Here is a 23,601-nt window from a genome sequence, read left to right as displayed (position 1 = left end):
TAATTTTAAGATTAAATTAATGGATAATATTCATGAGAGCAATTATGGGATAATGGCGCCAGAGTCTAACCAACTATGACCAAAAGGTTATGTAATGTAACCAACTACTCGACTAGCTATGTGTAACCACCTTTGTTTTTTGGGTTGTCATGTAAGTTACTGGCTACTTCAAGTTTTCATCCGGTTAAGCCAAAAATAAAGTTAGGGATAATGGCACCGGAGTGTAACCAACTAGGACCAAAAGGTTATGTAATGTAGTGAACTATTCGACTAGCTATGTAGTGTAACCATCTTTGTCATTCCACTAACAAAAATAAAGTTATAAAATTATTCATTTCTTTGCTTCTTTTATCTTCTTCATTTCATCACACGGACTATGCAACACAATCCAAAATGAGAATCTAAACCCAAATATATTAACCCACCCGATTCCTCATATCATCGTCAATCAATATATCTTCTTCTATCTATCACTATATATCTATATCTATATCTATATAAATTTCTCCTTCGCCGTCGTAAACAAATGGTTTCACCACGCCGATTCATTCTAAATATTAATCACCACAATATACCATGATCAAATACCTCAATGGGTTTAGCTTTATTGGATTCCACAACTATTGTCAAAGATCCAAATGGCAATGGCTCAATGAAGGATGCAAAAGCTCAAAAGAAGTCCGATCATGTCGCCGGAATCTGCTGATGTTCTTCACTGTCGACGGAATATGGTGTTTTTTTTCACTGTTGCCATTCACCATCTACTCGATAAATATCCATCTATTAATCTATCAATTTACACACAAATTTGATTTCTCAATAAAACCCGCAAATCTTCAAACTCAAACTGATAGAAAAGAGAGGTCGTTTTTTTGCCGGAATCTTCAAAATTAAAACCGCTGCCACTACCCAGATCTTTCAACCCTCAAAACCCCTTCACGAATCCCAATAATGCTCGGAACTATTGCAACAATTGAGAGAGAGAAAGAACGAGAGAGAGGGAGGGAGAGAGAGTCAGAGAAAAAGATGGAGTTTGTGTGTGCTAGTCTGTATGTGATTATATATATACATATATATATAGGTGATTAGGTTATAGGTGACGGTAGTGATGGTGGCTGAAGGGTGGTGGTTGTGGCCGGAGGTGAAAGAGAAAGAAGAAAGAGAGAATAGGTGTATATATAAAAATATATATATATAGTTTATATATAAATAATTAGAAAATATAGGTATTCTTAATATATCTGACACTTGGCCCTTTTTTTTAATAAAAAAAAGAATAAAAATAAAAGTGGTAACCGGCAACTTGTTTCCCATCCGGTTGCTTACATTACATAACCCAATAAACAAAGGTGGTTACTCCACATAGCTAGTCGAGTAGTTGGTTACATTACATAACCTTTTGGTCATAGTTGGTTACACTCCGGTGCCATTATCCCTATACATATATAGTTGGATTTTAGTTCTAAACTGATAACCTGCTTGCGAAATACACTATAGGCTACAAAAGCAAGCAACTTTTAATAAAATATGTAGCTGTATACAGAATCCAAAAAAAGAAAACTTTAAATTTAATCTTATTGACAAACACTCATCTCCTTGTACGTGAGTTGGATTTCCGGACACAACTTAGAGAAAACATCAATAAAGCTCTATTATAGCAGATGAACTAATACAAATGTAATGACAGACTAAGCATTAATATAAAAAGAAAGCAAACGATGGAAAACCGTATAAAAGGTATTAGTACTAATGTGCCCTACACCCATATCACTTTAAGGAAAAACTTGACACCAGTTAGCTCCTTATATATGTGAAGCAACAGGATATATGAGAACATCAATTAGCCTTCGAGTAACAAACCTTTTTATGTATAGCTACAACTAAAACGGATAAACATGGAGGTCAAACTATGCACTCACCACAAGAAAAAAATACGCATACCAGGTGAGAAGTGAAAAAAACTAATCTAGTGGGATCTTTATATCCCTTATAAAATGTAGATTCAAGTAATGATATTAGCAACGGTAATGAGTGACAGTGGCAACTTGAACCCATTTGAAGACAAATGGGTAATTCAGGTAATCTATACCTTTAACGGATCAACATGTTAGTCATTTAGGTATGCACTAAGCAAAAGAATAAAAGTCGAAGACATGCTCAAAGACTATTTGTGTCTATTTTTAGCTTTTTTCACCGTAGCATTCTTGAGCTTCCAAAACTTTGTTAATTAATAAAAGGTGCATTTTTTCCTACAATGAGCTAAACTTTCAATTCCATATTCTGCATATTGTATGGGCATAACATTTTGGCAAATCTAATGTGTATATTTAAAAAACATGTTAAAAATGTAAAGGAATTACCAAAAAATAAGACATTACCAAAATATAGATCAGAAAAGTAACAGATAAGGATTTGAAACATAGATATAAAAAAATAAATGTTGAACATACGTATGAATTTTCCCAATTGATGAACTCCCAATAAAGAGGAAAACCGAAACCCCAGCAAACCGATTGATGTGTACATTTTATCTGCAAAAAAAAAAGAAACGATTGAGAGGGTTTGGGAAAGAAATGGTTGGGGTTTTTGTTTGTTGCGTGTTTGGGTTTTGAGAGGGAGGAGATAGAGACAGAAATAGGAGAGCGTGAGTGGTTCGTGTGTGAGATAATAATCTACGAGTATCATATTAATAACTAAATTTACATCATCAAAAATCGTAATCGATCTCTTATAATTTATTATCACTGCCAACTAATAATAAAAAGTTAGAAATAAAAACGATTATAAATTGTAAATGGGTGTTCCAAGAGTGAAGTGTACCATGAACTACATTTTGTTTGCAATGTTGCAGCATGTGTTTATTCTACTTCATTGACGTGTCCTCCGTCCTCTTATTTTATACTCATTTTGTATATGTTTTCGGATGTTTACTTTGTACCAATCTAATTCTTGCTCTTGTATATGATATCTTCAAGTGTCAGGTCTGTAATATGTACTTCTTTATAAGTGCGATTTGCGAGTTTGTTGATATAAGTTTGGTTATTAATCATATTATAATAGAATGAACAAATATGATAGATTATAAACTAAAATTGGGTATATATGAAGTTATTAGTTTTAGTTAGGTAAATATGTAATTAAGGTGTTAAAATAAGGTATATATGAAATTCTCTCTTTCCTTTAAAAAGGAAATAAAAGAAAAGGAAATAAAAGAAAAGGAAAGATAGGATATGGAAAAAAAAAAGATAAAAAATTATATAAGAACGAAGGGTATTTTAGAGTTGAAAAGAAAATTAAAGAAAAGAAATAAAAATAAAAATAATTATTATATTATTGAGTTCATACAAAAGAAAAGGAAAAAAAAATATAATTTTACAATTATATATTTCCATTATAATTACACAATAAAACCATACCTGCTCAAACAAAACAAAATTATCATATGGACAAAAATCCCATCCACCATCATCCTTTGTGTAACTTGATAATGAAGATGTATATACACAATAATTTCATCTCCAATACAAGAATAATATATATCAATCCGATTCTCAAATCAACTTGCTTCCTAATACCCCTGTACCCAAAAAATTCAAAGATTTCACAATTTTTCAAGAATTTCAAAAATCAAGAACATAAATATTTGCACTTTCAATAAACAAAACTAATAAGACTTCTAAATATAAAAGAAAAATTCAAAATAAAACTTACCTACCGTTGAAAGGAGGGAGAGCATTCTGAAAGAAGCGTGAATATGGCGGGATATTGATGAAAAAATATGGTGGGTGTAATTGGTAATGGAATAGACGTAAATAATAGGGTTCTAGAGAGGATAAATTGGTATTTCCTAGTGGGCTAGTTTTTCCAACTTTCTTGGTAAAGCTTTGTAACATTCTTTAACACCTTTATCCGCAAAGCCCACAAACCTCATGTAGTATAAGCGTATCTTCTCATGTAATATTAAGGGTATCTCATGTGAGAAACTTTTCTCATCATAAAAAGCTTTTGTGGTTCGTACACAACCGTCGGCTTAAATAACTTGGATGCATGTTAAATCTTGGAAGTATTGCAATAAGGCTAACAATCGTGTGATTTACCTTAGGAACTTGGTAAATGCAACTATTATAATAGACCTAAACATATGTTTAAAAATTTGGTGACGACACGTAGAAGATTAAAAGAGAGAATGACTACCACCGTACAAGACTCTTCGATACAATGTAACTAACTATGATAGTCGGAAAAAAGTAAAATACTACAGGAAAAACAAGTACCAAAATAAGTGTATAAAAACTTGCTTTACAAAATCAATCTTTATTAAAATATGTAAGGATGGTGAGGGTTTATAATTAACAACAGCTCAAACAATATACAGTTGCAATAGAGCAGCAAGTAACTCACCAAGAATCTGCTCAAAAAAGGAAGAAAAAAAAAATTCCAACTTTTACATCAATCATAAAATTAAACCGTCTTTCACTAGTTGCTCCAAGAACATTGCTATTTCAGTCATTGCTGGTCTTTCACATGGATTTTCCCTAATAGCAACCTCTGCCATGTCTGCAAGTTTGAGCAACGGTACAACGACACGTGGTAGACTCACAAATCTATCGATAATAGCAGCCGCTTTGCCTTGTTTGATCAATGGCACAGCCCATTCGACTATACTTGAAGGTGTGCAATCTCGATCATTGGCTTTCCTGCCACTAAGTATCTCTAGCAAAACAATACCAAAGTTGTAAACATCGTCTCTCATGTCGAGAATCACATCACCTTCATTTCTTAAGAGTCCAAAATCAGATATTCGAGCACCCCAATCAGAATCTAGTAATATATTGGAGCTCTTTACATCACGATGTGCTATAGGTGGACTGAATTCCGTGTGAAGAAACTCTAGACCCTTTGCAGCCTGCATCGCGATTCTTAGCCTTAAAGGCCAGGTTAGTGGTGATAATCCTCCGTGGAGATGATCATGGAGTGTGCCATGTGTCATGAGCTCATACACAAGTAATCTTTCTCCCATTTCTGCACAATACCCTAATAAATTTACCACGTTACTATGCCTAACACTACAAAGAATCTCAAGCTCCATCTCGAATTCTCTACTGTTTGTGTGGATAATTGTAGCAGCATTGGCCCGTTTGACTGCCACCTGGCGCCCGTCGGCCAATAAAGCTTTGTAAACAAATCCATAGCTTCCCCGACCCAGCTCGTTAAACTCCTTAAACCCATTAGTCGCATCTTTAAGTTCAGATAGCCTAAAAACTTGAGCTAGACCGGGACATGGTGCAACTGAGACTACAGATGGTACGACATCAGGTGCATCTGTTTCTTTCTCACCCGGCTTACGCTTACCAATGCAAGATGCAAACTGCTTTGTTTGTCTACCTTTTGTAGGAAAAAACCGTAGTAAAATACATAAAAAGACTAAGATTAACAAAAATCCAATAAACGATGAACCAATTATGATCATCAGTTTACGCAATTGATGCAGCCGGTGATCTTGATGTGGCGGGTGAGACTTCAGGTTGCAGACTTCATAACATGAACTATTTTGACAAAGGGAGCATGCGGTGCATACTCTGTCAGCATTTTCAGTACAAGAACTCGAGGGGAAAAACCCATTTGAGCAATTGAACCCACATGGAGAACAAATACTCAAATCTTTTCTAACACATAAGTTAGTCAAATCAGGTTCATGTAAGAGACTAGCATTGAAAGCAAACTTACCCGGACCACAAGATCCAGGACGACATAAGCCCGGGCTGCATAACTGCAGTGGTGGATCAAACTCGGATGGTAAAGAAGCATTTGCAAACCAACAATCAAGAACCAAATCATCTTCTCTAATCCCACACATGATCGAATCAGAAGATGCAATCGACAAAAAGCCCGAATCTTTAGGAATAGAAGAGGTATTAACCTTCCCCCAACATTCAATCCCATGGTCATCTTTTCTAATCCCACAAAAATGTTGAGCACCAGTAGCTAATGAAACAAATGATCTTCCAACGGGAGGATCAAGAATCGAATAATGTACCAAATTGGAATCACCCCAACACTTGATCTCACCAGATGATTCCAAAACTCCACATATTGAGCTTTTTCCAGATGCTAAAGCAAGAAAGTGATCTACTACATTTGGAATATTCAAATTTGATGCATTTGGGCCCCAACATTTAATACCACCATCTTTAATACTCCCACAACTAAACCCATCACCAGAAACAATCTTATTAAACAAAGTGGTACTAATCTCTTGATTATAAAACAGAGCACTCTGTTTTGACCCGAACTCATTACTTGATGTTTGTACAATATCCCAGCAATCAACTGAGCCCGAATCGATATCATAATAATAAGATCCTCTAATACCACAAACATGATCTTTACCTGAAGAAATATGCGAATAAGAAGTGGTTTGATATACCTGGGGAACAAGATCAGAAATATATCCCATTGAGTTCCAACAAGAAACATAAGATGTTTCAACTAAAATGCCACACATGAACCCATAACCACCGCTAAGTGCAGCCATGGGTGGTACATCAATAGCGAAAACCGAGGAACTTGTTGTAGTAGCATTCTTTCCCCAACAAATAACTTCTTGTTTTCCACTTGCATCAATGGCACAAAAAAAGTCGTTTTGCCCGAAAACCCCGGAAATCGGGCCCATTGATCCGAACCCATATGCCAAAGTGAATATTGAGAGAAAAATGAAAGAGAGAACAATGAGAGTATGAATATTCATTGTGTTTTTTTGGATTTTTTAGAGAGAAACTTTCATGAAGTGTTTATGGGAAAAGATAAAGAAGATGATGAAGTAGGATAGACAGAACATGGGTGTTGCCATTTTTTATGAGTTATAAATACATACAAGGTAAAATTGTTAAGAACAGAACTAGTTGTTGATGTAAGTTAGTGTGTTTGAGAGTGAGATGTAAAAATGGAAAGGTTATTGGCTACTTGTTGCTGCTTGTCATGTGCCAACTTTTAGGATCCATTTGCCTTTTTTTTGTTTTTGTTTATTTAAAGAATTTGTTTGCTTGTTTGGCATGATTGACGTACTGGCAACATGTTAAACCATTTGCAAAGTTGAATAAATTATTCGTTTTTATTTTCGTTTGAGCAATCATCATAAGATTAATGCCAGTGTATATTATGATCTTAAACATAAAAGTGTACTTTTATGAGTTTATCCCAGTCAAATATTACTTTCTTCTTGACAGCAAACATATCGTTAGAAATCGCCACCTTCAACCTAGACCGTACATTTAATTAATTTACTTTTTTTTTAATACTATCACATTACAATGGTCAACTAACAAATCAAAATATAATGAATTTAGAACTAACAAAATCTATTGAGGTGAACATATTTCAAGAAATATAAATAACTAAACTAGTAAAATTGTGGGATTACATAATCTACTTTGTTATTAACTATTGAAGGAACCATCGGGATTATATTTTATACGTTAACTTTTTTCTGAACGACATATTTTAGAACCATTTTGTATACGTTATTATATGCATAAATGACTACACTATTAAATATTATTATATTTTTGTATTTATTAGTTGTAATTCAGTATACAATCTTTTATACATACATATAATAATATCTTTATGCATGTGATAACTACTTCCTTTGGGTCAATTTATCATTTCCTTTTAAGTACTACGTAACTAACAAAGTGGTGGGTCAAATCATCTTCTCTAATTCCACACAAGGTCGAATCTGAAGATGCAATCAATAAAAAAACCCGAATTTTTAGGAATATCAACCTTCCCCTAATATTTAATATCATCTTTTCTAATCCTATGAAAATGTTAAGCACCAGCTAGTAGTTAATGAAACAAATGATCTTCCAATAGGAGGTTCAAGAATCGAAGAATGTAACAAATTCAAATCACCCTAACACTTCGATCTCACCGGATGATTCCATAACCTCACAAATTGAGCTAAGGCACGAATGCGGTCTACTATATTTTTGAAACATTCAAATTTGATGCATTTGGGCCCCAACACGTAATCCCGCCATCTTTAACACTATTTTTCTTTTTAAAATAAAATATCCAATTCTTAATTAAAGAAAAACTCAAAAATGCAATGTGAAAAGAAAAAAAAGTGAAGAAACCTAAAGAAAAATAATAATAATAATAATAATAATAATAATAATAATAATAATAATAATAATAATAATAAGTTAATCACATATCGAGTTAAAAGGAAATGAAAAAAATAAATTTACAATTAAAATATATGGATTTATGAAACACTGGTAGTTGGTTATGGAGGTAGATAGATAATAAAAACTCAAAAAAAACTTTATGTTCTTTTACATTATATCAATTCAAAAAAAAAACTTTATGTTCCGTTCTTAATAATAAAGGAAAGATCTTTCTTTTACATTATATCAATATTAACATGAAAAAAAAAATTTAAAATAAAAACTCAAAAAAAATAAAATTTCTTTCATACACTTTTTTTTCCTTTTAAAAGGAAAAAAAATTGTTATCAACTTTTATTCTATTCCTGGTAAAAATAACTCTAGAATATATTACAAAAGAAAAGGGAAAAAAAATACATATGTTCTTGTATTTCAATAGTTTATCTTATCAACTAGTGTTATACCCGGTCATTGTCGGGGACAACAATGGAACGTAAACTTGAATATGGGTCATAAATTTAATATGTCAATAGTTATCATCGGACAAAAAAGGCATCGTTAAATAATATAACATAAAGTTTAAAACACAAAACTTTGATGGCGAAATTAAAAAACGGTAAACCTCTTGGAAGATAAATAAGAAGCTAAAAATTTTGACGGTGAAAAAAAAGTTTAAATTTGTAGTACCATGAATCCTCAAAAATAAATTTTTGATGGTAAAAATAATAAAGTCTTTAAAGATTTAGTGATTAAAGTGTGAAACAATAAAACATCTCTCTATATAACTAAGAGAGGATATAAAAAATCCTATGTGGCACTATTATTTTGATTGACAAATATGATTTTTTCTTAGTTGTAATTTTCTTAGATATTTGGGTTTTGTTTTTTTTTTTTTTGCCATGTACATCATTAATAAATATTTAATATTTAATTTAATTTTGTTTCTTATAGAAGTTGCTGGATACGATAAAAACAAAATCTATATGAAGATTACACATTTGAAAAATAATATAAATATAAAATACAAAGATAGATATATCCATGTTTCAAAATCGATATATGAAAGATTTTATGTAAATATAATATAAATAAAATATATGGAAGATCTTATATAAATATTAATAATAATATAAATAATATAATATAAAGTTTTAAAAGATCTTATTTTATCTTTAGTTATTAAATAAAAATCTAATTTCTTACTCAAATTCAATAAATTATTCTATGTCATAAGAATTAACCTTTTCGGTTTATGCTTTATGCATTAAATATGAACTTATGTTAATGGTTTATTATGATATATAATTTATACACTTTATTCCTTAATTTCATTTGTTGTTAGGCATTATTATAAAGATAAGTCCATTGATTAATATTGAAATATATATATTTATTTATGATGTGATATTACAAAAAAGTTTCATTAGGTTGTCTTTAATAAGTTAGTTTATATTTGAATACATTGTCTTATACTTTAAATTTAAAAGATGCATTATTTAAATTATAAAAAAAATTTACGACAACAAGTATCACAATGTAACGCATGAGTTTAATCTAGTTATTATATATCCTAAAAGTAATGATATTAATTAAGTAAAATAAAAACTCAAAGAAAGCAAACTGACATACACACAACGTTTTAACTAAAAAATGGAAAAGAAAAAAAAAACAAATAAGCAAGTTGCTTTACTGTTTAAGTCAATCCTCTGTATATAGTATATAATAATTTAAGTCAATCCTCTGTATATAGTATATAATAATATAATTTTGATTTGATTTGTAAGAAAAATTACATCTACTATAATGTAAAATTACCTATCTACTAACAACCAACATTATACGGTATATTTAATAAAGACATAGTTGTAAAATATATACATATTTTCTTTTTCCTCTGATTTGAAAATGTAATTAACCCTTTATTTTTTTTATGTTTATACAATTTTCCTGCCACTTAAAATAAATTTTTTTCCCCTTTAATCTCCTATCTATTAATCTTATTCTTTTTTTTTTTTCAACTTTGAACCCGGGAATACATTTGTTAAAGAAAATGGTCTTACAAGTGGACAACATATAGCATATTTGTGAAAATGAGAATATGTATGAATAGTTTACTCGGTGACTTATTTTAAATATGATTCACGAAATGAATTGATGATCTACCAAAATCTTAAGTGGCAATTCCGCCAAAATCTCCTCGTTAGTCGGGAATCCACCCAATTCTTAGACAAATATATCACGCATATTTAGTTAATGTGGGTAAGGCTGGCATAACAAGTTACACAAAACCTGTTAAGACACGAACCTGTTAACTAATCGTGTCATTTTTTTCAAACACGAACACGACACGAAAATTAACAGGTGCACCTGTTAAGACCTGTTAAGGAACCTGTTAACATATATATTATAGAATTTTTGACTAATATTGGGAAAAAAACCTTAAGGATACAAAAATTATTACAAATTCCAACTATTATATAGCGACAATAATCTTTACATTACAAAAGTTCATAAACATCTTACCTTATAAAAATCATATATCAAATCATAATATCAATTCTTGGTATTTTATATATATATGTATAATCTTAACATGTCTTAACAGGTCCTAACAGGTCCGGATCTGTTAAGACACGAATCTTAACAGGTCTTAACAGGTCCGGACCTGTTCAGACACGAAACTTGTTAAGGTCAAACATGAAACCTGTTAAGAACAGGTCGTGTAGTGTCGTGTCGTGTTAACAGATTCCGTGTCAAAATTGTCAGCCTTAAATGTGGGTTAGCTCATTTGATAGTTAGCATTTTCGACTGTAAAAAGAAACATATACGTATCAAAGATAGTATAGGAGTGAAGTATATGTTTGTCGATAAAAAAAATAAAATAAAATAAAAGTCACTCTCGTTTAACCTTTTCAATAGTTCATGGCATTTCCAAAGGATCAACGTACACCTAATAAATATGTAATGATTGACTGATAATAATTAATAGAATGAAATATATTTAAAAAGACTAGATGTATGGAAGGTACCATCATCTTCATTAAATCAACTAGATCAATACCCGGTCGGTGATCGGGTTACCAAGTAAATTTATAAGCATTTTAATCAAAAATAAAATTTATTATGAAATTGAGTATAATGTTAAATAAAGTCTTAAATTTGCACAATTTTTGATATAAGATATATAGAGTCGGTTTGATATATATTAAGATTGTCAATACTCGACTTTACCCGAAATTTGATTTGAAACCGACTCAAAAAACTGGGTTGGGTTGTGAATCTCGACCTAGTAACCCACCAACTTGACTTTTTGTGGGCCAGGGTTGGGTTGACCATTTGGTTTAATAAGTCAATTCGTTAACCTAAATATAATATAATTTATATAATGTTTTTTAATAGGTCAATCCATCAACTTACTTGATCCAAAACCCACAACTCATTTTGATTTCAATTCAACCCGTCAACCCACCAATCTATATTACTTGAGGTCAACTCGCTAACCCATTTAACATGTCAACCCACCAATCCATGTGATATGAAATTAACCCACTAACCCATTGCAAACCCAATTTTTTTGTGTTGGTGGCCGGGATCGGTTTGACAGCAGGTTGAGATTTTCAAGTCGATTTTGATATCAAGTCAGGTCCAGGTTGGTTATTTTCAACCCATTAATCCAAATCAGTTAACCTAAACCTGTTATAATTATGTAAATAATTATAAACATATTTATTTTAGCTTTTGTTCTATATAAAATTATTTATCCGTGCACTGGAAATTTTAAAGTCGATCTTTGGTGAAGTGGACCATCGTCATCCTCACCCGATTTCATACGTAAAATTTATAAGCATCATTTTTAAATTTGATTTAACTAAAAATTGAAATCTTTTGATAAATTATTAACCATGTTACGCATTGTGGGGATACGATTCTTGTTTATATTTTCGCATCGCATTTATACATTGTATCTGTAATATCTATAATTTCCAATTTGGATTCTTGATTTTCGATATTGATTTTGGTTTCACATTTCATGTTGTAGAATTGACCAACTCTAAATTGAAGTAAGGTATTGTTTATTAATTGAACATCCTTACTTTTACCCGTATTTCATTTCAGATGGAATTACCAATTAATAGAGAAATAAGGTTATGTTGAAGTTCCAAATGGTATTAAAATTAAAAGGCATGTTTTTTTAATATTATTATGGTTCTAAATTTAATAAAAGTACATTAAATACCTTAAATACCGGTCACTTTTTATAAAAAAATTTCAATTGTAAATATCATACGTTTAAGTAATTGCAGTTTACAACATAGTTATGTTAGTTAAATACATCTATTGGTACTAAATTAATATTGTGATTAAAAAAACAAATAAATAAAATTATTCAATATATAAACCTAAAAGAGTTGTATATTCATTAACTTTTCAATATTAGTCTATAAATGACTTTTATTTTTATGCTGAGGTTTACTTTTTTAGTTTATTTTGAAAGGTAAAAAATAAAGAGTAAGTATTAATATTTTTTTAGGGAAATGCTAAATACAGCCCTAAGGGCTGTATTTAACGTGCATAAAAAAACTTGTACCTTTCATATTAAAAGCTCGCCCCTGGATTTTCATGGTAAATGTACAAACAATTTATGAACCTTAAACACAGCCCTAAGGGTTATATTTAGCAAACCCCATATTTTTATGTTATTATAAATATTTATGGGGATACTTTGAAATGAGAAGTGTTATGTTTTTTTTTAATGATATAAACTCAAATGTCATATAAATTGTTAAGGATAATGTAATTGATTATGAAATTGTGATTGATGAGTATGTTGTTACTGATCATTGTCGTGTTTCTTTTTTGGTACACGAATTCAAAACTTCTAAGAATAATTAGCATTAGTATTATTAATATGCAATTAAATAGTTACCATGTTTATTATCTTTTGACTTTTAGATTTTAGAAAGTTGATTTTGAATTTCAAAGGTCAAGATTTAAAAGCTTATGATTTTCAATGGCCAAGATAAAAAATTTAAAATATTTTTTTCTCTTAGCTATGGTGGCCATATATATATAATTTGCCAATTGTCATATTGTCACTAATTTTTTTTTTTTAAACAAAGAAACGGGCTTCATTTTTTAAGCTTCTTATTACCCGCAGGATTCTCACTGCCGTTAGCACCTTTTTTAGTACTTCTTGAGCTAATTTTTTATTGTTTTTGCGCATTAAGCTTAGGAATACGTTTATACTTCCTAGTTAGCTCAAGTGGTTGAGCACCTGCCTTACAAGCAAGAGGTCTTGGGTTCAAGACTTGTGAAGTACATAGGAAAGTCTTTTTATGAAGGTTTGGCTTGGGTATACCCAGGTTCAAGTCTGAAGAGACAGGGTTTACCCCTATTAATCGTCGTGCCTTCGGGCGGATTAGTAGGGGGTTTTCCCCCCATCGGGTATTTGAAATAGGCATTTCTACTTCGAGAGAGCTCTCTAGCGCGGACCCGGTTAAGACAACGTATGTTAAACACCTCCCGCTGTCGAATCGCGACACGAAGTTTCAAGTGAAATTCACCTTTCAAATAAAAAAAAATCATTTTTTAAACAATATATATCTTTCTTCTGGTAACGATCGCTTGCATCTCTTATTAAAAGTAAGACTACTAAACTAATAACAAGTGTTTCACCAAGCAATTTGATGACCACATGGTTCTTGCATTGCATTCACATTACTCTAAGTAATAAAAGATTTACAAGATCTAAATTCTTGTCTATTTGAAAATGCAAGAAATCCGATTCTAATCTATTGGAATTAATATATCAACTTGATGTGATAGCAAAGGTGTACACTAAGGATATATAAATCATTTCTTGTGTAAAACTAAAGGGTCGTTTGGAATTTGATAGAAATTTTTTTGAAATTTTTATAGTTAATCTAATATGACAAGGAATGAAATTAAATTAAAATTGTTTTAGGCCATAATTCCTTAAACTCTTTAAACCAAACGACCCCTAAAAGATCAACAACATGACGATAAAGACCATCACAAATGTTCAACCCCCATATAATTGAAAGCACATTTTGTTATAAGAAAATGAGCTGCAAATATTTATGTACTTTCGTCCATATTTTTACATGATTCCATAACCTTTCGGTTGACAATATTTAAGGAGAATAAAATCATCGTTTTCTTCCGGTTTAAAAAAACCCATCATGTTCTTTAATACAAGCTAGTCATCATTGGGTTTAGATGTGTTTATAGACCCTACTAAATTAGTCACATACCGTATATAATTTTTCTTGTTGTATTTAATGATATCGTCATATTACATCATCCTAAGGATATGTATGGGGTAGCTAGCTGGGATTTTCACGCATTATGGTTGTCATATATAAATTAACTTAAACGCATACACTTGGTTTGTAACATCAAAATTTTAGAAGTTTTTGAAAACATTAATTATAAACTCTTCAACCATAAGCTACTTAAATTAATTTTTCAAAACTAACTGGTTCATATGAAAAGCGTTTTTTTTTTATTATGTCTTTTACATTTGAAAATTTTCAAATTAAAAACTTTATTAAACAGTTTTATTTATATAAAAAGCTTTAAGCTCTAAATAAAAACTTTAGCTCAACTTCAACTAATGTTGACGGGAGTAAAGTTGTTATTATACTCCGTATATCTTTAAAGTTTAAACACACATTTTATACATATCAGTTATTTTTCGAAGACAGAATTAAGATTAAGATAGTAATTAAATATCATAAGATCCTCATTGTTTGAAATGGCCCATTGAATTATGAATTTATGCTGCCACCCATGATTTGTTGACGGACCACGTGCTTGCTTGATCAGCTTGTCTCTCGCTATGGCGGCCCATTCTATCAGGATTGTTTTTGTGTTCTGTCCTCCAAAGTGGTCAAACATCTACAAATCCTTTTAAATCATATGATATGCTTTATTTATATTTTCTGAAATACATTATAATTAGTGTGAATAAAATATAGGTATGATAAATATATGCTTAAAGAAAAATTATCATACATGACAAATTAAAGATGGTGATAATAATGACAAATTAAAGATGGTGATAATAATAGTAAGGGATAATGGCATACGAATGTAACCACCTATGACAAAATGGTTATGTAATGTAGTGACCTACTCAGGTGACTATGTAATGTATGCACCTATGTTTTTTTGGCTATACTATGTAAAATATGTACGGACCTTACATAGTATAGCCAAAAAAATACATAGGTTCTTACATTGATTGACCCATATAAAAAGGTCCTTACATAGTATAGCCAAAAAAATATAGCTGCATACATTACATAGTCACCTGAGTAGGTTACTACATTACGTAACCATTTAGTCATAAATGGTTAGATTCGTATGCCATTATCCCTAATAGTAATAACTATTATAAAAACATTTTGTATAGTAATCATGTTTCTAAGGTGATTATGTTGTCTTAACCTATTTAAAGAGCCCCTTCACATAATATCTAATACGAGGAATCCTTTATTAATTCGCTTAAAAACACAACAATCAAGAGAGGTAAATATGCCCCCTCGGGACAATTTGAACGCAAGTCTCCTAAAATCCAAGGCTTCATTGGAAAGACTTCTTTTTGTCACTGGGCTATTGACCCAACGACCTAAGGTGACTGTATTTAACTAAGAATTTTGTTAATAAATTAAGTTAACCAAAAATAAAGTACTGTATATAAATATTATCATCTCCCAGATGTAAATTTTAATTGCCACGTACATGCTTTAATTTACTACAATGATACAGTTTGTGATATACAATTGTCAAAATATCACATTAAAAACATATAGAATGGTGTCATTTAGCATGGGATGTTATCATGTTATGTGGACGACGACTCTCGTGAGTGAAAAGTAAAATTATCCACCCCCAACACATTAACAGTTTAACACACAATAATAATCGAGTTGAAGCATACGATATCCTAGTCATTTAAACAGTAGTTAAATTCCACAACAAAACAAAACACTGGTGACACTAATAATCGAGTTGAAGCATACGATCAAAACAAGAATATATGAAAATATCAGCAAAATATACCTCTTGGCTTAATATGGCATATATAATATATGGGAAATGATTAATTCTTTTGAAAATCCTACGAATGATTGGATGATGATCTGTGAAAAAATTAAAGGACAAGATAATTAATTTGAAAAGAGAATAAATGGATACCATATGTCACATTGTGATAGTTTTAGGAGAATTTTTAAACTAATATTTAAAAGGATTTATCATTTTTCATATAATATATATAAATGTATATGTGTGGATGTGTTGGTGGTCAAATTGTGTAAAATCCAGGGAAATGATTGGTGGAATGTGGGCACACCATGTGGCTTTATGACCAAATTTTGATTTAATGAAATAAAGCCAGTAAATAATTTACTTCGTTCCAATCACTGTATTTTATGCAACAAACAAGAAAATGGTTCGATCCATTGTTTCATATCTAACTCTTTATGTCATTATGCATGCATACAAGTTTCTAGATAAAACACTTTCTTTTATTTTTGTCCTAATTAGGGCAAAGTACGTGGTCATTTCACATTTAATTTGTAAAGGAAAAACATTTTTTATATGAAACGGGAGAATTTTTCATTGTTCATGTAAATCCGAAAATGACAACCCTTTTATCTCAGATGCAGGAGACATAATCAGAGTATTTTTATGACGATTTCTTTGGTCACCATGAAATAATACTTGGGACGAGCTTCACGAAGAGATGATAACACAAGGGTTAGAAGAGGCCAGCCATAATGAATTCAAGTATGTTATGTGACAGAAAGATGGCTTCTAATCTTCTAAAAATAGAGTAAACGGGTAAAACTCTCTATTCTCATAAACCGTCTTGGTATCCAGAGCGTAAACCGCATGGAACTAATGACCAGTAAGTTATCATCCTCGTACACAGATGACAAGATATAATTTCTATTTTTTCCATTTACCTTTTACAAGTTTTGAATATGTAACCTCTAACTTTTATATGTGGATGACGATATCAACGGGCCTTCTAATCTTCTATGAATATAGAAACCCATGATTATTATGGAACTTTTTATTAAAGTAGTTATTTACTCATAACAGACAATATGAACGGATTTTACCGCATGTAAAATCCATACACTAGAAAGATTTTAACCTAAGGACCTTTTCAAAAGAGACTCATCATGTGTTTGTTAGATGAGTAAAACAATTCATACGGAGTTCGTACATTGATACTACCGCCTATGATATGCTTTTGTGGAATATATATTTTGCATAACTAAAAAATGCCACAACATATGAAATAAAAAATGCCGGTAACATGCGGCAAGGGGTAGTGTGACATTATATAAAAGAATAGGGTTGGTTATTGAAATTTAACTAAAAATATTATAACGCAAATTAGCCTTTCTATTTTAGGAAATTCGGTATTTTTTTAACATCTCTAAACTACCCCTAAATAACCCTAACAAATATATTTAGAATAGTTAATTTTTACACCTTATTCATTTTTGCATCTAATCCTCGACTTATATTTAGAATGATAACAACAGTTAAATGTCTCATTGTCGCATATCATGAAAGTAACATAAACAGTTTGTATTACAGTTACGACATCTTACGTTTTATAAACTATTGTCGCTGCAATGTGTAGACACCTTTCTAGTTTATAATTAACTGATTAAAAAGTAACGAGTCTCAAAAATGTGCATGTGGTATGTCTGGAGATTAAGAATATAAAAATTAATGTTTATTGATTATTGATTATTCATTAGAATAAAAGATTTTTCTTTATTTGAAGGTCGCATTAAGATGTCTCCTGGCCCCCTTTAGATTGCCAACATCTTCTCGTTCAGCTGTTAAAACTTGAGAATAATAATTTATTTATTACTTGTAATACACACTTGTCATTTTATAATACTTCAATTATTCTTTTACTAATTTTATTTTTCTATATATAAATTTTTTTTCTCTATATTTTCTGGTTGAGTTCTGTATATTGTCACAGACTTACAAATTAAACGTTGAGAATACTATATGTATTTTCTTCTAACGGTTTTGTAATACAAGTATATAAATAATTGTGATGTGATGTGATATATACTTGCCATTTTATAGTGGTTAAATTCATAAAGCAAATCATATTATACTTTTGGTACATTTATTATTTATATTAGTAATAATATATTTCTAATACTAATTAATTTTAATTATATATCTATATATATCAAATAATAATCCTTTCGCTTTATTATATTAAACGTTTTTTAATCGTTGTATAAATGAATATGAGTAATATAATGTGAAAAAAGTTGATTATCATTTGAAACAATTTTAAAGTACCGTCCAATAATTATAAAAATTCTAATCGATAACATTATCTAGCATCTAACTAATTTTATTCCCTTGTCAGATACACGGATTATTTAAAAAATAATAATAATAAGATAAAGTATTAAATATAAAAATTTAAACGTAAAACATGTAAGTAAAAACAAATTAAAAAGAATATACTTCTAAACATTGAACACATATTTTGTATTTCATATTTTGAAATACTATTTTTAAACAATAATTCATATATTGAAATTTTTTTAATTAATTAAATGATGAAAAATTTTAAAAGTCTTCTCAAATTAATGATTAAAAATTATAATAAATATAAATTAATTATTTAGGGCTAAAAGTGTAAATTATTGATGCAAAATAATAAAATTGTAAATTAGTGTTTTTTCTACAAATACTAATATAATAACATATTTGGATAATAATTATTAAGATTTTTAATTTATAATTAAATTAAAATGATGACATAAGGAATAGTTAATTTAATAAAATCAAACGATATGATTAGTCAATAAGTCATTAGTTTAACTATCTTTTAGTATATATTAAGATTAAGATGTAAGATCAAAATAATTTTGATTCTTTTAATACTTTTGTATTATGGTATTAAATTAAGGGGTTTGCTAAATACAGCTCTTAGGGCTGTGTTAAGGTGCATAAATTGTTTGTACATTTACCATGAAAATCAGGGGGCAAACTTTTAATATAAAAGGTACAAGTTTTTTTTATGCACGTTATATACAACCCTTAAGACTGTATTTAGCATTTCCCTTAAATTAAATCATGCATATAAGTGGCCGGGAAACAAAGATCCGACTAAAATCATTACTGATAACTAGAAAATACGATTGCAGTATTATATTATATATATCTATATATATATATATATTAAAACAATAAGAATCCTAGCCTTCTAAAGTCTTCTTTCAATTTAAAGCTAATTTTAAATATTGCCACATAGGATTTTATCCTACGTGGCATCTCCATACATTTTTTACAATATATTTATTTTATAACCTTTATTTATTCTCAAAATAATCTATTTTATTTTATTAAATATAATATGATATATTAATCATAATTATATACACAAGATAAAAAAATAATATCAAAACTCATATTAAAAAAATAAAATAACGTCCATGTATCTACTAAATTGGCACACATATTTGACAAAAATAATATTATTTATTAAAATATATACAACTTTAAAGACTATATCAAGTTTTATAAATTATTTGAATATATTATTAGATTATATATGACCAATCAATTTTGTTGTTTCTTTTTTTTTTTTTTTTTTTGCCGAAGCTTTAACTAAAGTTGGTTGTTATTCTAATCATAAAACAAAGTCTATTATATAATAAAAAGCAAAAACTATAATGATTTTCTCTTATTTATCTTATTGGGTTTTTTTTACTTATTCATATTGTATTTATGTGTATTTCATATGACTAAATTTATGTGTATTTTATATGACTAAATTTTTGTCATGTTTGGTTTTTTACTTTGTACATATTATTACGTTTGATGAATAGATAACATGCTATATTATTACGCAATTTACGTTTGATTTGTTGTAGTGTTAATCTATAAAGTGAATACATTTTTACGCGATTTATGGCTACACAAATGGTGTTGTTGATGATATCAAAATATCTTAGGTTAAATGTTCTTAGAAGTGATGTGTAATCACTATAGTAGGTTAAGTGACTGTGCTATTGATATGTCCGAAAAAACAAAGGGTGACCAGAGTGATACATGAATTAACCATGAACTATAACATAATCAATTTTTACATAATAAACCTATAGAATAGCTATTTACTAATGTATAAAATAATCTTTTTAGCTAGCCGCGCATCGCGCGGGGTAAAATACCTAGTATATATATATATATTTTACTTTGGTACCATCCCGTGACATTTTATGGTGATTTTTAAAGGTATAATTAGTTTTAAAGGTAATGTAATCTTGTTTAGATTATTTATTTTTGGAAAGAAAAACAATATAAATTTGTTTTGAACATATACAAGTATAAAGTATAAATATTTGATATGAGTAATATTTTATGATTATTTCAAATTATGAAAAAAATTATTAATTTGTAAATATGTTTAAAATTTTGATAATTAAATTAAAAGGTTAAGTTATAATATGCTGAATTAGGTATATAGATAGAAAATTTTTACCACTAAATATATTTTTTATATACAAACATGGCCGGATGGCTAACATATGATAGAATACCTAAAAAGGGCAGACATTTCCTATTCATTAATTCTAAGGAACACTTGAACTATTTTTGTGCCCAATACAACATACACTAGTGCATTTTTGCATTTAATAATAGAGCGATGCTATTAATTAATATACTACATGTTTTCATGTAATATCATACATCAATTTAATGCATAGGCCCAAGGTAAACACACATACAATGTTTATCTCTAACGATACTATTAAAGAAAATAGTCAAAAAGGTGAAGAAATTACATATCGAGGCAAACAAATTAGAAATCACACAAAGCCTATTTAGATAATATGACAAAACTTTCGCGTTTCACTGGGGGTGGGGGGGAGTTTTTTTTTCTTCTTAGATTGGGATGTGGTTACCCTTAGAAATTCCAAATGGCCCATTGGGTCATGGACTCATAAAATCATACTATAATGTGAATAAATAAGTGGAACCTAAAAATTTTGACTACTTTTTTGAGTTTTGAGGGACCATACCTATATGGTACTAGCATCGTACCCGCGCAAATGCAGCGGCGGTGGCCACAATGCGATAGTGACGGGCGGCGGTGGCGACTGACGGTGGTGACGACGAGTAGTGTGGGCTATTATGTAAATCTAATTAATGTAATGATTAGTATAGTTATTTTAAAGGTTGAGGGACTAATGATATTTTTGTTTCATGGAGGGCAATTTTGACATTTTCCCCCTGTAACTTTCAACAGGAGGTCTATTCTTTTTAACAAGAAGTATAGATAAACAAAAACACACATTTAATAAGGAATCCATAAAGTTTTATCCTATAAACAATAAAACACATGAAGCTAAGCTCTTGGGTCATTTATTAACGTGTTCATTTGATGTCTCATGTTTCTTTTTATAACATTATAGTCATTAAGTAATACACATGCCTTTGTGTTTACGGCCCTTCCAACGTGATTCGGTTTGAGCAACGGATTCAGATGTGATAACCTCTTCCTAATGAAAATTGAGTGTAAACAAACTTTTTTTTTCCTACCATAAAATGAGAAAATGTGAACTATCTTTTTCCTAATCCTCAATGCCGAGTAACATGATGGTGATTGTGGTACAATGTTAAATGTGCTCGTAAAATGTGTTCATAGTAGAATTCCGCTCCAGCAGCCCCGATCAACGGCCCGACCCAAAATATCCACTGAAATATCAAGTGAATTAATAGTTGGTGTAACAAAAAGATACTTTGTATTAAATTTTTATACGAGTAATATATATATACATATATCAAAAATTGCGTACATACATGGTCATCCCATGACTTCTTGTGGTTGTAGATGACTGCAGCCCCAAAACTTCGAGCAGGGTTGATTCCGGTTCCAGTAATTGGGATTGTGGCTAAGTGAACCATAAAAACCGCAAACCCAATTGGCAATGGTGCCAATACCTTCACTTTCCATCAATTACACAATGTACAAATTATATTCTACTTAACTTTCAATCATATCTGTTGCGTGCTATATATATATATATGTATCATAACGTATTAAAACAAAATGAAATACTTACTGGAATATGGGAATCGCAGGCAATCCTCTTTGAATCAGTGGTGGAGAGTACAGTGTATACAAGGATAAAAGTGCCAATGATTTCAGCACCTAATCCGGTGGCTAGACCATAGCCTTGTGATAGCTCATTAGCCCCACCACCATATACGACGTAATAAGTCTTTTGCAAAGCCTTTACCAACAGGCACCCACAAATCGCACCTGAACATTGAGCCAACATGTACATCAACGCCCTTGGCACGCTTACTTTCCTAGCCAATAACAAAGCAAATGTCACAGCAGGGTTCAGGTGCCCTCCTGGAATAATAACAAGTCAATTAGTCAATTATTTGTTACATATATGTCTATATATATAGGTTGATTTTGACTTATGAGTCTCATTTAAGTCACTTGTTAATTATACAAGTTATCTAAGTGATATTTTTATGGTATACAAATTTCCTTTAGGGAAATGCTAAATACAGTTCTTAACGTGCATAAAAAAACTTGTACCTTTCATATTAAAAGTCCACTATCTGATTTTCATGGTAAATGTACAAATAATTTATGCACCTTAAACTCAGCCCTAAGGGCTGTATTTAACAAACCCTCTTTCTTTATTTTGTTACCAAATTTAATTACCTGATATACCAGCGGTGTTATATACAAGGACAAAGATCATTCCGCCAAAAGCCCATGAAACGCCCAAAAGGCCAACACCACCACAATTATCATGATTCTTGGTGGAGTCACTTTGGCTCTTATAGCCAATAAGGGTTAAAACAGTAACATAAAGAAACAAGGCAGTGGCAACAAACTCTGAAATTATGGCTCTGTAAAACGACCATTTGGCTAGCTCTTGAACCTCAATTAGTGGTTCTGCCAGCGGTTTTTGATAAGTTTTGTCTTCTGTGGTGGCGCCGTTTCTTGGATCATTAACACCCTCTTCTATATCCGTATCTGTATCCATTTATTTCGTAATTTTTATTGAGATAAATTGACGAATTTTGAAAAGAAATGGTGTTTGAATTTGGATTTTCAATGATTAAGAACATAGATAATTTTAGTGTTTGACTACAAGTTCCATGAATGGTCAAACTATAAAAAAGATTGGAGAATTGTTGGTGCTTATTAAGTTATTAATGGAAGAGATAGATTAATGGAGAGATTAAGGGATCTTAAGACACTTGTTCAAAATGAAAATATCATATTTTGACTTGTGGAGCTTGTTCCATACTTTCATTCTTTTTCCCCAAAATTTTCAACTTAAAAACAAGACCCAAAATAAATTTACTA

The 23,601-nt window shown here is 30.2% G+C and overlaps 3 protein-coding genes and 1 long non-coding RNA gene across 4 annotated transcripts; all 4 read right to left on the bottom strand.

Moving 5' to 3' along the window:
• Window positions 1-2,953: 2,953 nt before the first annotated feature.
• LOC122597338 lies at window positions 2,954-3,912 on the bottom strand. Its single transcript, XR_006323419.1, has 3 exons — window positions 3,712-3,912; window positions 3,417-3,577; window positions 2,954-2,983 (listed from the first exon to the last, which is right to left on the bottom strand). It is a non-coding gene; the product is annotated as an uncharacterized LOC122597338 (long non-coding RNA).
• A 386-nt stretch (window positions 3,913-4,298) lies between these two features.
• LOC122580910 (serine/threonine-protein kinase-like protein CCR1) lies at window positions 4,299-6,909 on the bottom strand. The gene has a single exon (XM_043753058.1). The coding sequence runs from the start codon at window positions 6,746-6,748 to the stop codon at window positions 4,454-4,456; it is 2,295 nt and encodes a 764-aa protein (XP_043608993.1). The 5' UTR covers window positions 6,749-6,909; the 3' UTR covers window positions 4,299-4,453.
• A 14,755-nt stretch (window positions 6,910-21,664) lies between these two features.
• LOC122597805 (probable aquaporin PIP2-4) lies at window positions 21,665-22,618 on the bottom strand. The gene is made up of 3 exons (XM_043770385.1): window positions 22,328-22,618; window positions 22,065-22,205; window positions 21,665-21,959 (listed from the first exon to the last, which is right to left on the bottom strand). The coding sequence occupies exons 1-3, from the start codon at window positions 22,550-22,552 to the stop codon at window positions 21,843-21,845; spliced, it is 483 nt and encodes a 160-aa protein (XP_043626320.1). The 5' UTR covers window positions 22,553-22,618; the 3' UTR covers window positions 21,665-21,842.
• Window positions 22,619-22,939: 321 nt separating this feature from the next.
• Window positions 22,940-23,275, bottom strand: LOC122595334 (probable aquaporin PIP2-5). Its single transcript, XM_043767679.1, has one exon. It carries the CDS (start codon window positions 23,273-23,275, stop codon window positions 22,940-22,942), a length of 336 nt encoding a protein of 111 aa, XP_043623614.1.
• Window positions 23,276-23,601: the final 326 nt, after the last annotated feature.

Source organism: Erigeron canadensis, chromosome 1 (genome assembly GCF_010389155.1).
Source record: "Erigeron canadensis isolate Cc75 chromosome 1, C_canadensis_v1, whole genome shotgun sequence".
Classification (NCBI taxonomy): domain Eukaryota; kingdom Viridiplantae; phylum Streptophyta; class Magnoliopsida; order Asterales; family Asteraceae; genus Erigeron; species Erigeron canadensis.
This window is presented reverse-complemented; position numbering and strand designations above follow the sequence as displayed.